Below are 15,119 nucleotides of genomic sequence, written 5' to 3'. Positions count from 1 at the left end.
TTATTTTGGTCTCCCAAGTTGCTCTTTACATGCGTGTGCTCTGCTTTATATATTCTTTTGTAGACATTAGAATGTTTGCCTCAATTTTCCGCCTTAGTTGTTTCCCTTGCTTCTTTTTCAGATTTCTCGTAACTTCAGAGATAACAATGGCCATCTTTATATACCAATGCCGTAGTGCTACGTAGATTGCGCATTAAATGGTGCGTAGATGTGTCAGCTGCTTGTTTTTATTTCAGCGCACTGCATAAATTAAGAACAGCTCGAAAACTAGGGGCCCAGTTTCCAGAGGAGCATAATATATTGCACACATCACTGATACGATGTCGTCATGCTGTACAAGAAAAAAGAACGCAGTGAGTCAAATCACAGCTGAGAAATTACAAAGTAACCTATTGAGGCCTTCCCTGGCACGCACAGCCTTTTGGACACTGCTGGTTCTGGGAAGTTTTTGAATGTGTTTTGGTCAAAAGAGCACCTTCTGGGAGGATTCAAAATGTCATGGTGGGTTATTTTTGGACATTTTAGGAGGTTTTTTGTTTGCTGGGCAAGGACCAGTAGGAGCAAAGATTGGCGAAACACAGTACTTGCAAACCACTGCTCTTCGCACATAATTGCCGATAGTGAGACCATAAATTCCTTGGAACGTTGCGGGACGCTGGAATCGATCAAAGTCACAGATGACGACAGCTGTCTTGGGCAACAGCTGCTCGATTCTTTCGAAGAAAACACGAGGCGTAGTGGATCTCTAAACGAGGTTACCCTTCCCTGGAAGCAAAACATAGATCAAAGTGACAACAGGGAGACTGCTGAAAAACGCTTGTTTCAACTGCAAAACCGCCTCCAAAAAACTTCTGAATTGCTGGAAACCTACGTCGCTGTCATTTGAGCCAGTTGTATAAGAAGAACAGGAAAAAACCGATCTACTACATGCCGCATCAGCCGGCGTTCCATGAAACAGGCACTATATGACGAGACTGCGAGTAGTTTTTGATGCTTCGTCGCGTGGAAAGAAGTTAATCATGGAATCATAACCTCGAGAGTGGTCCGAATCTGACAACCGATTCTGTCGCACTGCTACTGAATTTCAGAAGGCACAGAATAGCCTTGGTGGCAGATATTGAAAAGCCATTGTTATAAATTGAGAACAGAGAGAACGATAGAGCTCCACTACGGCACCCCTTTCTTCCTTTCTTCTTTCACTCCCTCCTTTATCCCTTCCCTAACGGCGCGGTTCAGGTGTCCAACGATATATGAGACAGATACTGCGCCATTTCTTTTCCCGCAAAGCCAATTAATAATATTATTAGAACGATAGAGATGCATTGCGCTTTCTGTGGTACCATACGAAACCAGGCGCGATTAGAGCAACAGGCGAACTGCAGATTTGGCGAATGAAGCGAGTTCCTTTAGGAGCCACAGCAACTCATTTCTTTTTGACAGCGACTCTTCAGCGTTACTTGAAGGCAGCGAAAGAAGGCTGACCGGACACAGCGTCACTACTGGCGCATTCTTTGTATGTGGACGACCTTGTAATGGGAGCACAAAGCGAAGGAGAAGCCCTGAAGATGTATTTGCGGACAATTGCGTCACAATTTATTTATTTATTTATTCACGTTACCCCTAAAGGCCCTCCAGAAGAGGGTGTTACATAGGGGGAGGGGGGGGGGATAAAGTCATTAATAAACGCGGTACATTTCAACAAAAAGTGCAATACAACAAAAAAGTATAACATAAGGCATAACACAAAAAGGGAAAATGAACACACAAAAAATAGTAGATTTTACACAGTTCCGTGACAGCGAAGGAACTCTTGGAGTTTTTTTTTTCTCTCAGCTTCTGTGGCGATGACTGATTGTAAAATATTCCATTTAGTGATATAACAGGGGAATTAATGAATTGGCGTAAGACGTAAGACAATGAATGACATTTTACGCGTTTAATTTTGAAAGAATGATCACGGCCTGGAAAGGTGGCATGAGGTGACTGAAACAAATCACTTCGAAGGGAGGGGTGTTGATAAAGCTTATGGAAAAGTGCTAAGCGAGCAAGTTAACGGCGATGTGACAAATCTTCTAGTTCTACAGGTTTTTTTTTTAATGCTGCAACACTTGTAAAGGGTGAGTAGTCTGAAAATATGAAGCGGACAGCACGGTTTTGCAAGAATTCTATGCTATTGAAAACGTAGGCTTGCCCGGGGGCCGAAATTGAAGCAGAATATTCGATTTTAGGGCGTATTAGAGTTATATAAGCCAGTTTTTTAACGTGTATAGGGGCGTGTCTGAGGTTACGTTTAAGAAGACCAAGTGAGCGGTTAGCAGAAGCTAGGGTGAGGTTGATATGGTGATGCCATGTTAGGTCAAGCTGAAGGTGCACGCCAAGAGTGATTAGAGCAACCAATGATTCATCTTTGCTTCAGTCCAGTCTTGACACACTCGCTTCTTGGTGTGATAAATTCCTTATTTTCTTAAACGCTAACAAATGCAAATCCATGTCATTCACCAGAAAACGCACCATGAATCAAAATCAATACATTATTGGCTCATTTTCCATTGACCCCGCATTATCCAACAGATATCTTGGCCTCCATCTAACATCGTCGCTATCATGGGTATACGTTCAATACAATGCGCTGAAGCCTCACGCACACTCGGATACCTGCGCTGTAACCTAAAGGCCGCATCGCCTGACATAAAAAACTAGCATATATAACATTCGTTCTCCCCAAACCAGAATATGCGTCATCCATTTGGCTCCCATCACAAGCTTATCCGCCGCTGACCTTGAAGCCGTACAGAATCGCGCCATTTAATTTATAACATCTTGCTACTCAAGGAAAACCAGCATCACTGAGCTGGAACAGTCTCTTGCCATTCCATCACTCATATCATCCCGCATCATATCTCGCCTGTCCTCTTCATCATTTCTATTATCACCCACACACGAGACACGCGAAGCTACAACCCCCCACAAGGGCGCCTAGCCGTCTAAGCCATGACCATAGCATTGCACCCATATACTGCCCCACCGTAAGATTAAAGTCTTCATTTTTTCCGGACCCGATAGCACCATGGAATGTCCTGCCTGATACCATCGCAACATGCGCTGACCGCAATCCGTTCCGGGAAAAACTTGACCGTTTTTCACGAGGGCAATCTTTTCCGCCAAATTCACATAGGCACTTCGAACCACTGTTTGTTGTTACTTTTCTTTTTGATGTCATGCCTTTTGCACTGTGTTGGCTCTGTGTATTGATTAAGTGCTCCATATATAAATTTTGTTTTTGTTTTAATCCCTTGCATTCTGCTTAGCATTGTATATACCCTTCACAAGATCATTTATCTGCTACATATTGTTGTTTTACTTATTGTTTTTTAGACAATTATTCTTTCTCTGCTCATCTATGTTCTTGTCACAAAAATCGATTTTTCTCCCTCCCTTATGTAATGCCTTCAGGCCTTTAAGGGAAACATAAATGAAATCAAATGAAGTCAGGACCATCTTCAGCGTGCCTTCTATAACGCTGTACAGCCGGGGGCAAAAGTCTCTGGACCACATGCTTGAGCAACGAAGCCGATAGCTATTATTAGCCGCCGGCTGGAGACCATAGTTATAGATGTGAAAGAACAGGATTTTGACTTTCATCTCCACAAGTTTGGTCTACAGCGGACGTCTAATAGTACAGCTATCGGCTTCATTGACGAAACACCCGGTCCACAAACTGTTTTTCTCGACTCTACAAGTAGGAGTCCAACAGCCAGGCATTGAACGAACGGTTTGCGAAGGATGGTAGTGAATCAAGACGCTTAGAATACCCCCTAGAGGTTGTTAAGCTGTTGGGACTGACATGGAATGCCAGCACAGATAATCTCACCTTCACCCCGCAGTCCAGCGAGCTACCTGAGCCCGGAACAAGCACAAAAAAGTCTGTTCTGAAGACTACAACATGACTGTACGACCCACTTGAATGGCTAGCTCCTTTCACTGTCAGGACAAACGCTTTATTCCAAGATCTGTGGCAAAGAAACGTGGAATGGAATGACATCCTACCACAGGATCTGGACGCGAAATAGATGCGGTAGTGCAAGGAACTAAACGAAGTGAAAAACGTTCAAGTGCAAAGCTGCTAGAAATCGGGCACAGTCCAGTCTGCAATCAAAACAGACCTACACGTTTTTGCTGGCGCCAGTCTATTGGCATGCGGGGCAGTGGCCTACATCTGCGTAACCGATGCAGATGGTGTTACAGCCTCGAGCATCTTGATTAGCAAGTCAAGGGTCGCCCCGATCAAGCAGCTGGCACTTCCGAAACTCGAACTGACGGCGTGTCTCTTGGAGCCAGGCTGAGCCGGTACGTCATGAAAAGCCTGAAGGAGTCACCATAGGTGACACAATTTTGTAATGACTCGACAATCACGTTTCATTGGATCAAAAATGAGCTTAGTTAATGAAAACATTTGTGAGGAGTCGCGTTACTGCAATTCAGCGTCTTACCGACACCTCAGCATGGAATAATTCTCCCGGATCCGAAAATGAAGCGGATCTCATGACCAGAGGAGTTGCAGCTTGACAGCTTGCTGAGAGTTCCACCTGGTGGGAAGGAACGCCCTGGATGGAAGCGAATGAAAACACGTGGCCATGCTCCTCGTTAGCAAGGAACACTCCAACAATGGAGAAAGAAACACGAACAGTGAAAGTCTCTCATACGACAACCTCCAGTGAAGCTCCCACACTGTTAAATACAGATGAATAAAACAATGCAACAAGACTGTTCCGAGTGACAGCATGGCTATTGCGATATATTACCAAGCTACGACGACTCAGGTTCACTGATGGCGGTTGAACTGGGTGACGCCGAGAGTGTACTGGATACGACAAGCTCAGCGAGAAGTAATTGACTGTGCGAAAAAAAAGAGGTCGCTGCCTAGCAGACTCACCACTGAGGGACATTAAAATGTTTGTTGACAACGACAGCATTCTCATAAGCGGGTGACTTCAACACACTGGCGAGCCGTACAACGAACGCCATTCAAATGAACTGTCGAGCCGACACTACTTGTTTTTTCGCCGGTGGCCACGCATTTTTTGATTCACGGGTTGTTATTACATCGCCCTGGTGATCCACTATGAGTAGCTGAAATTTTCCGGTTTCCCCGATGCAGAGGGAGGGGCAGTCGCTGAATGGGATTCGATAAGCAACATCGGTTAACTTGGTACCCGGCAGAGGGTCCTTTAAATTGACAACTTCTGCAAGAAGCTTGCTTGTTGGCATGTGTGCGATGTGCACTGCGTGTTTTCTGAAGGTCTGGGAAAGCGTTTCGCCGACCTAAGGCACGTAAGGAATTGCAGCGCGTTTCATATATTTTGCTGTAAGCTCTCGTGCTCCTAGCGTGTGCTCGAGTTTTTTCATCACATTTCTGATAAAAGTTCTAGCGTAAGGCTCTAGGTTCCCTTTTACCAGCTTCATTTAATTGACAAGGCTTGCCGGGTTGGAACAGATGTTTTTGTTGCGTAAGCTACACTGGCCGAGGTTGAGCAGTTTTGCGTGGCTCCTGGAGAGCCGTGGAGCAGTGACGTCAAACGGAACACAGCTGGCGCACTGCAGCCGCCGACGTTCTGCGTTGCGTGCGGAGAGGAGGAGGAAACGGCTGTACACTTGGTACTTTTGCGTAAAGGGCTTCACCCTACAGTGGAAAGCAGCGGGGCTGATTTATTCAAATCATTGGGGTTTAAGGGCAGTGAAGGAAACGTAGATTTTTAGCGGGTAGAAGTAACCAAGCGAAGCTTATCTGATTGGTGGCTAAAATCAAGACAAGAGTAAAATTTCACGAGCCATGGCTAGGTGGCTTGAACCACCGCCCGATTCAAAGGGTTCAGCCTTACACGTCCATCCATCGCCGCGCACCTCGCCGGTCTGCGCATCCTCTGGAAACCGCGCCACGTGACCAACCACGTGACCAGCAGCTGCTGGGCATCACATGACCGACCACGTGGCCAACCACGTGGTCAACCCCCACACACTCACTGAATAAAAAAAAACCATGTGTCGAGGCTGGGAATCGAGCCAAGGCTTTTGGCGTTTGAGGCAGAGACGCTGCCACTCCGCCACGACGGCTCAAGGCTTAACCGTGAATAAAGGAGCATGTAGATTCATGCGCGCTATTCATATATTAACTCTTCCGAACCAGATGTCGCCGCGCTTACGCTACGTATATCCTGGCCTAACAGAGCTAGGCCATCATTAATTTTTGCTCGCTTGAATAGCGAAGCAACCACTGTACGCTTGTGAGCTGTAGGGTGAGCCGATGTAAAATCCAGATATCTTCCCCCGTACGTGTCGTTGTTGGGAACACGCGAAGGCCAAACGATGCGCCTCATGTTTGACGAGGACGTCCAAAAACGGGATGCTACCTTTCGCCTCCTATTCCAGGGTGAAATTTATGAATAGCTATAAGGAATTCAGGTTTTCGAGAAATATTTCAAGATGCTGCTTGTTTATAATCCAAACACAGTCATCAGCGTACCTCAGGAAGGTGGTGGTGGTAAAAAGTTTTATTTTCACAGAGGTACTTGTGGCGCGCAGGCCCCTGGGCTCCTGCACGACCCCGCTACACTCAAACGCTCATAATCCTACGGTCCATGACGTCGGCAGCTCGTCCATGGCGGTCTTCTGTCGAACCTAAGGAACATTTTTGGACGTGGTCTCAACGAGGACAGTACTTTCAGTTCAATAGATTCCATTGCCAGGTTGGCAGCCTTGACTGAAATTGACCCTCGCATTGCGGTTCCGAAAATCTGCTTGTATACCATGCCTTTATACGGGTCGGCCAAGCACGAATGAAACAGTTTGCTGATCTCACTGACGTGCGACTGGGCTGGATCGGGAAACGACGTGTAGTTCTTCAGGAGCTCTCGGCAGGTATCTAAAGTAACGTCGACAGGAACATTTGCGAACAACGAACATACATCGAATGGCACGAGTACTTAGTTTTCATCCAGAACTACATACTAGATTCTTACAATAAAGTCCTACGAATTCTTAACCTGCGTCGCTGTTTGTCCCACCAATGGAGCCAAAACTTTGTGGAGATAGCCGGACAGACGGAAAAGGGGCGACCTGGTGAAATCTTCGATTGGCCTTAGCGGAGTTCCACTTTTATGTATCTTCGGCAAACCGTATATTGCAGGGAGTCGATCTATTAGTGCAAAGAATCCCGTAGTATAGCTTTCTTTGGGGAGGCGGAAGACCAATGAATACGTCAGACAGGATTTTCTGGAGACTACACAGTAGTTTCGGTCAGCAAAGTGACGAAAAAAATCGAGCACACACGAGGAGCACGAGAGCTTGCAGCAAAAAGATGAAGCACGCTGTAATTCCCTATGTGCGTTATAGGTCAGCGAAACCCTTTCCCAGACGTTCAGAAAACACGGAGTGCATATCGCACACGTGCCAACAAGCAAGCTTCGAGCAGAACTTGTCAATTTAAATGACCCTCTGCCACGTGCCAAGTTCATCGACCTTGCTTATCGAGCCCCTCCCTCTTCATCGGGGAAACCATAAACTTTCAGCGACTCATAACGGATCACCAGGGCGATGTAAGAAGTAACCACGCATCAAATAATGCGATTGCAGAACACGTGCAGTCAACCGGCCACGATATATTCTTGGATGAGGCGGCGATCTTGGCGACCTAAAGAAACACTTCAGCAAGACTACATTTGGAGTCCGTAACATCCAGACGACGACCAAACGTGCTGAAGAAGAATGCGAGCATGCTTCACCATATATACGTTAAAAGATTACGATGGGTCCTGAAGCCTGTATAAGCCTTCCTCTTCTTCCGAGACAGCCGCATTGTGAACAAGGTGGCCGCATGGGAACGGAAGCGTCACTTTCGTTTTTGACTTGGTCATATACTCAATGCTCTGTTAATGACACTTTGGTACAGTTGAGAGAGAAGTACCATGTTGTAGAAGCCTGCCAGCTTGTAAAAGAAGCATCAAAGGATGTATAACTTGCCTAAGCTGCAATGCACGGAGAGCGACTGAAGTGACTGCACCGCTTCCGCATGATCGAGTGACCCAGGCCTAACCCTTTGAGGTCACAAGAGTGGACGTTACAAACACTTCTAGTAAAAGGAGAAAACTTGCTGTAAAGATCCGTTATCACGCTGCTCACCTGTGCCGAAACACGAGCCGTTCACTTAGAGCTTGCAAGAGACATGAAAGCAGCGACGTTCTCGATGACCTTCAGATGTTTGATCTCAACAAGAGGTTCACCAAGAGTATTCTACATTGACAACAAGCTTTCCTCAAAAAAGCCTTGAGAGGGCTTCTATACCGCTGGAACTCGATACCGAAACTAGAGATGTTTCACAACATTACAAACGCATGAAGCGAAAGGAAGTTCCGAACTGAGCGCGCCCTGTGGTGGGGGGGCTTTTGTGAGCAACTTGTTGGGTCAGCCAAACTTAGGCTCAAGAAAGTTACCGCTTCCAAGTTTCTGTCCTTTGGTGAGCTAGCAACGACCTTGCCAGAAATTTAAAAGGTCTTGAATTCCAGACCTTTAACGCGCGTCTACGACGAACGCGAAGAACCAGAGCCTCTCTGCCCTTCCTTCTTCTTGACAGGAAAACACTTCACGTCGCTGCTTACCGTGAGAAAATACGAAGCTGACCAAATGAACATACCCCTTCAAAGAGTGTGCACCCGAAGTCAGCAGACCACAAAAGCCTTTTGGCTTAGAGGAACCAGCGAGTACCTCGAGGAACCGCGAAATGTGCAGTCAAACGAACGTTAAGAACAAACGATGAAGGAAGGTGACTTGATCCTACGTCGTGACATTCTTCAACCACGGCAGCAGTGGAAGATCGCAACAATCGAGAAACTGTTTCCTAGATGAGAGGGCAAGATGCGATCGCGCCATCTCAGACTACATGAATGATCAAACCTCAAGAGAATAATACAACTCGTCCATCCGCTAGAATTAACGTAAAGAGAAAAATTATTGGAGTCATTTTCGGAGGGAATGTCGTGCAAAGCCGAAACTGAAACAAGACCGCGCCAATGTGGAAGACAAGCCAAGCAAGCTCTGAAAGAGAGCCGGTCTGCGCATTCCAGAGGAGTGACTTCATAGCCGCGACAGACGCACTGGCGCCGGTCTGACGCCAGGTCTGACGCTGCGCCGGAGCCGCTTGATAGCGCCCCTCATTTTGTGCGCATGCGCAGAGGTATCAGTGGGGGTATACTTATAGCGGGGCGTTTGCCAGTGTGGTATAGCCATGGAGAGGGAGAGCGAAATTGTTCCTCAGCGGCAATTGATGCTCAGCGGCTCAGCTTAGCTCACGTTACGTATATCCTGGCATAGCCGAGCTAAGCCACTGCTAATTTTTTCTCCCAAAATGTCGTCGGGTCCGCAGCTGCCCAGCCACCGGCTTTTTACGTTTAGATGCGTCGCACCTTGACGTCACTGACCGCCAGTCTGTCTGATCTGGATCTCCATATAATGCACGCATTCCGGGCGTGCGTGTGAAGTGCTAGCCATCGTCCAGCTGTCCCCGAACCAACTTAAGAGAACCAGACGGTCACGCTGGCTCCGGCTGACCACCCCCGCACTTCCGACAGACGTCAGGGGCTTCGGCTGGCAGGCCCTGCCCAAAGGAGACCACACTGCGGCGTCCGACATGCGCCCTCTACCCGATGCCCAGAGAGGGGTCTCGTTGAAACACGGCATTTCGCGATGTTTCGAGTTTGTGGTGTCGCGCATTATTTGGCTTCTCACGTCATGTATGTTTGCGATACGCCTGCACGGACGCACTTGTTTGCGCGATGCATTTGTGTATGTTATGTGCTAGCGGGTTAGTTTTTGGGCGTCAGCTTGGTGTGGCGTATCAGGCCACCGTCACCTCACCGCCGGCTGACCTCTCCACCTTTCCTTTCATTAAACTGCTTTCTCTCTCTCCGCCTCTCAGCTGCTGAAACGCCTGCGCTCCCGCCTATTTGAGCAGGCGTGCCTGGCTGGCGCAGTGTGTGGGGGGTTAATGGGGAGATAAGTACGTCCTCCCCACTCAATCGCGGCTGACACGGTTCAAAGCCGCCCGGACCCCACCCCGTGATCGCGTACGCTACCGAGCGCTCGCCGACCACGGCGGATCTTGCTCTGGGGGAACAAAGGAACGACACATTGGCTGACACAAACAGGCATTTATTGCTACAGAAACAATAACGCCAGCTAGCAACAAGGTACGCTAATGAATCAAGGTCGCCCGACTCACCAGCAAGGTTCCGAGCGAATGTTCGCCCGCGCTAGGACAAGGGATATATACTCCGAAGGCCGGACGGGACGAGTACGGGAGCCTGTCTCCCCGTCGCTTCCTCGCCCCGCCGGCGAAGAGCGGAGCCGCGAGCGTCATGTCCGGTCGCGCCGACGATCCCAGCCGAAACCGGCCTCCCGCGCGCGGGCTTTGGCAGTCTTCGCGCAGCGATGATGGCGCCCTCTCTTGCCAGTTAATGTAACTCACAAGGGAATGCGCTCAGCCTCGAGGTGAGACCGCCGCTGCACAGTGCCTCACGGGAAAGCAAACTCAGGGGGCTGCAGGGCAGGTTCCCACAAGTGTCACTTCGTGAAACCGAGGTTGTCCGGAAATGATCGACGTTCTTCGTCGTCCTGCGCGACGGTCGCGTGTGGGCCTTAATGCTCTCACAGTAAAATGTTATCTGCTGCGATATTTTACGAGTGACGTGTGCCGTTCTGCCGCCGCTCTGCATGAGCTAGTTTTTTGCGACTCACAATGACCGTCCACGTCGAGTAGCGAACTCTTCTGTGCCTGCAAAAAAGCTAACGTGGGTTTGCGCGTTTGCAGTGCTCGACGCGGAGCACATCTGCACTGTCTTGTACGTCCAATTTTCAAGTGCGTACCAAGAAGTTGTGTATCCCTTGACACAGTCGCTTTGATTCGTGAATGCAAGATTCTCAAGTCACCTTCTTTGCTCATTTCAATAAACTTGTCTTTAATCTACCGCAGTCGCTTTTGCACAGATGGTTGTGTTTTACGTCCTAAGAGTGACGCCTATCTCTAAACGCGCAAGGAAGCCACTGCGCAGCAGTCGGCGCTAATCGAGTGCGACCCCTCTTTCCTGGCCCCGCGGAACACTCTACCTCCACTTTAATAATTTGTTTTTTGGGGAAAGGAAATGGTGCAGTATATCTGTCTCATATATCGTTGGACACCTGAACCGCGCTGTAAGAGAAGGGATAAAGAAGGGAGTGAAAGAAAAAAGGAAGAAAGAGCTGCCGTAGTGGAGGGCTCCGGAATAATTTTGACCGCCTCCACTTTGCGCTTCACCTTTCTCTCCTCCCCCACTAAACACTCCTCCTCTTCCCATCACTATATCCCTTCTTTTATTCTTCGCCGTGCTTCTCGCTTTGCTATAGCTGTGCTGGTTACGCCGCCGACCACCACGGTCAAGCCAGGAACAAGCGCGTAAAAGCTGCACTGTATTGAAATAATAAAAGTAATCACCTGACAGCCGGCGTCCCGTGTTTTATGTTCTAGTGCATTTAGCTGGCTTACTTCTGGGATGACGGCAGAAAAATGTGATCGAGTTAAACTAGCTCTTATTTGAGAAGAAATTTACGACGTCAATAACTTGCGGGTTCGAGAGAGGTACCGTCGGCCAGTTGGACTGTAGCCATGTAGGGCGAGTAGTGTGGGTGCCGACTCGGGGTGGAGATGTTGATGTCGGCAACAAAGAAGTCGCACGCTCCAGGCACCGCATATGTGAGGTATTTGGTGAGCTCTGTGTGGCACAGGAGACCCGAGATGCCTGCGCAAAGGGAAAGCGACGCGCTAAGCTCAATCGAAGAAGTACGTTTATAGTGCAGCGGGTTACCCGAGTGCAATGACCACGTCTTGCCTATGAGTGCACAAGATGCAGACGGGGTGCCTTGAGCGGTTTCAGCTAGCAGCCTCTGAACGCTGCGATCTCGACGGCTACAACTAACTGCTCGGTGAACCTGGGCGAAAATGATTGCGCTTTATGTATTCGACCGTTTGCTACACCACGCGCCTGACGGTGACCTTAATTTCCTTCATTTTTATTAGTCGCTTAGTTGATTGAAAACATACAAATAAACGCCTACTGTTGTTGTCAACCAAGATGTACTGTCGAAGGTGTTTCCGATCAGTTATGTGCGCGCGTTTCCTAGTCAACTTATGTGACGACAGTCTCATGAAAAATGAACTGAACCGCTGTTAATTACGTCGCATCATGTGTTCCGCTTTCGGCGGAAGGGCCTAGGAGCCTATTTGGGAAAGAAGAGCGACGGAAATAAATTCCCGTCATTACCCGATGCGAAAATGTATGACTAAAACATTTATTTTTGCTTCACAAATAAGAAACGAAAAGCGCTGCGAAAGGCCCTAATCTTCCGAACCGTTGTATAGTAAAAAGTGACATCAGCTGAGTCGGCTTCGGCATGATGCTATGCGTTTGGCAGAATTCTTAGCACTGCATAAATATAGCGGCATTTTCTGCTACTGAAAGAAGAGTAACTCCAAGTTACGCTTTTTTTTAAAGCCAGAATTTTATACACTGTCTAATTTCTGAATGCAGTCTTCCAAAGGAGACGACCGCAAAACCTTGCACAGTGTAGCTGTTGTTTCGGCAGCAACGTTTTGTGCTGTTCTATTTACTCTATTACTATGTAGAAGTTTCTCGAATGATCCGAAACTTCCACGAAAGAATAAAATTGTTACAGGTGGCACTGAATGGATTCTTATTAGTTTTACACATATTTGATAACATCTAGACTATTTTTACGAGGGACATAAATATACCCGCCGCAGGCCTAAACAAAAATTGCTGACAAATTGAGGCTAGCCTGCACCGGTAGGGAACATATTGACTAATCCCAAAGAGTCCACACTCACCGAAAACGAGACTTTTTGGCCTACTCGGCCAAATGCAAAGCATGTGCACTAGCACGTCACTTTTCACTTCGCTTTCGGTCCGAGGCTAGGGTCCCAAGGTAACGATTCAGGCAGAGGTCTGTGAAATGGTTGACTGGAGGCCTCAGTGGTAGCGCACTATAAAATTTTGGGACCGCTTAAAGCCCATTAAGAGGGCACTGCTACAGCGGCGTGTTCTGGATCGATCGCGCAGGAATAGAAGAGAATTAAGATGGCGGCATGCAATGCACAGGGCGAAGGAGCGGCAGTTAAACACGAGGGGTGGTCGGCTGCGGAAAAGCGTCGTGCTCTTGTGCAGTGGCCAGCGAAGCTGATCTGTTCCCGCCACAGCGGGTCCGAAACACAGGGGCGGCCATATTTATTTTATTTCTGCAGGTATAGCTGGCTTCAGACACCCCAACAGATAACGGGTTTGTCATATATTAAGGAGCCTATATAGAAGAAGTTAGCGCAAAACTTAGACGAAGACAGAGAAGAAACACACAAGACGACAGACGAGTCTGTCGTCTTGTGTGTTTCTTCTCTGTCTTCGTCTAAGTTTTGCGCTAACTTCTTCTATATCATGCAAAGCCAACTTGCCCGACAACACGCTCTTCTGAAGGAGCCTAAATAAAATTTTAAAGGAAAATTGGGTGAAGACGACAACGCGAATTAACCGAAGAATAAAGAAGAGGAAGAAGAAGCATTCGTTGAGATGGAGGGAGATGATTGGTGGAGAAGCATTCGGTGAGGTGGAGAGAGATGATTGGTGGAGAAGAGAAGAAGACGACCACAAGGCATACGTGGACTAACACCGAGGCTATAAAAGGGCAAGTGAGCGCGAGGCCCGAAGGGGAACAGCATAGAAGTGGAGGCTCTGGCGGGTCAGGGTCACTTTGGCTGGAAGAGAGCGACGCCGGCTACTGCTCCGGTGAGCTCGCGTTCTACGGCATCGCATCGTGGACTCCCTGCCGAGCCTGAGCCCGTTCTGGGGAGTCAACGGAGGACGCTACCACCTGCTACGGCCAGGGGTGTCTCCAGCGCTGTTGCTACCCATCCGGGTGGTGCCCCCAACGCCAGCAACACCGGCATCATCTCTACGGGCGCTTGGACCGGGAGCTTGTATGACGCAGCCAGCGACGCCAGCCCGAGCACGTCGAACACCGCTAGCGACGCCAGCCCAAGCACGGCAAACGCCGCCTCGACGCCGCCTACTGGATCCATACAACGCCGTAGCCACACCGTAGGCACTCCTCCAAAGATTCAGGCTTACGACAAAGGGTTTTCGTGAGAGATTTCGAACCGCGAAACGTGAGGATTCGGAAACCGCGAAGCAGTTTTCCTGCAAGCTGAACAACTATTTTGATAGGTGGCTTGATATGTCAAACACAGAAAGGAGTTTTGAAGGTGTGCGTGACAAGCTAGTCACAGGGCAATTTTTAGCGTGTTGCAGCTCAAAGCTGGCGCTATTCCTGAAAGAAAGAAAGTTGTGTTCGTTGAAGAGTTCGCCGACACTGCAGACCAATTCCTCGAGGCTCAAGGGCTAAGAAAAGGAGGAAACCCAAAAAATCCCAGAGAATAATGCGGCAAAACCAAGAGCATATGGCGGTGCATCTAAGGCGCCAGTAAGGTGTTTTCTCTGCGGCAAGGTGGGACACCGTGCAGCTGACTGTCGTGACTGTCGAACTTGTAGCGCTGCCCAAAAAACACAGGTTGTGTCAGGGTTGTAAGAGGAGGGGTCATACTCTGGATGAGTGCCGATACAGAACGCAGGACCGCGCTGCATGCGTTGTCGACGCTAAGGTAGAACTTGTCATGCCACCCGAAGTCCCACAGCTGAAAGGAGAACAAACGCCGCTGGAAAATGAGGCAGTGAGTGGAACACCCAAGTCGAAAGCAGCAATGCCAGTGGTGGTTGGGCAAATAGGATACTGTCCTATATTGGTGCTTAGAGACAGCGGAGCTAACACAGTCTTGGTTCGTAGAAGCCTGGTGAAGGACGAGGATCTTACAGGGGAAGGGTCGGCCGTCACTCTTGTACATAGCACAGTGAGGTACCTTCCTGAAGCAAGGATTCTTGTGTCCACGCCATATTATACTGGACAGGTTGTGGCAAAATGCGTAGACCAACCCATATACGATGTCATCCTGGGAAATATTACAGGTGCAAGAA

General features: G+C 48.5%; 1 protein-coding gene across 1 annotated transcript in view; it reads right to left on the bottom strand.

The window, feature by feature from the left end:
- LOC144123026 (uncharacterized) overlaps window positions 1-15,119 on the bottom strand; it is a 253,091-nt gene that overhangs the window by 115,445 nt on the left and 122,527 nt on the right. Inside the window, exon 10 of the mRNA XM_077655952.1 lies at window positions 11,667-11,822. Within this exon, the coding sequence (XP_077512078.1) occupies window positions 11,667-11,822 (156 nt within the window). The remainder of the gene's footprint in view (window positions 1-11,666; window positions 11,823-15,119) is intronic.

Source organism: Amblyomma americanum, chromosome 3, assembly GCF_052857255.1.
Source record: "Amblyomma americanum isolate KBUSLIRL-KWMA chromosome 3, ASM5285725v1, whole genome shotgun sequence".
NCBI lineage: Eukaryota > Metazoa > Arthropoda > Arachnida > Ixodida > Ixodidae > Amblyomma > Amblyomma americanum.
This window is presented reverse-complemented; position numbering and strand designations above follow the sequence as displayed.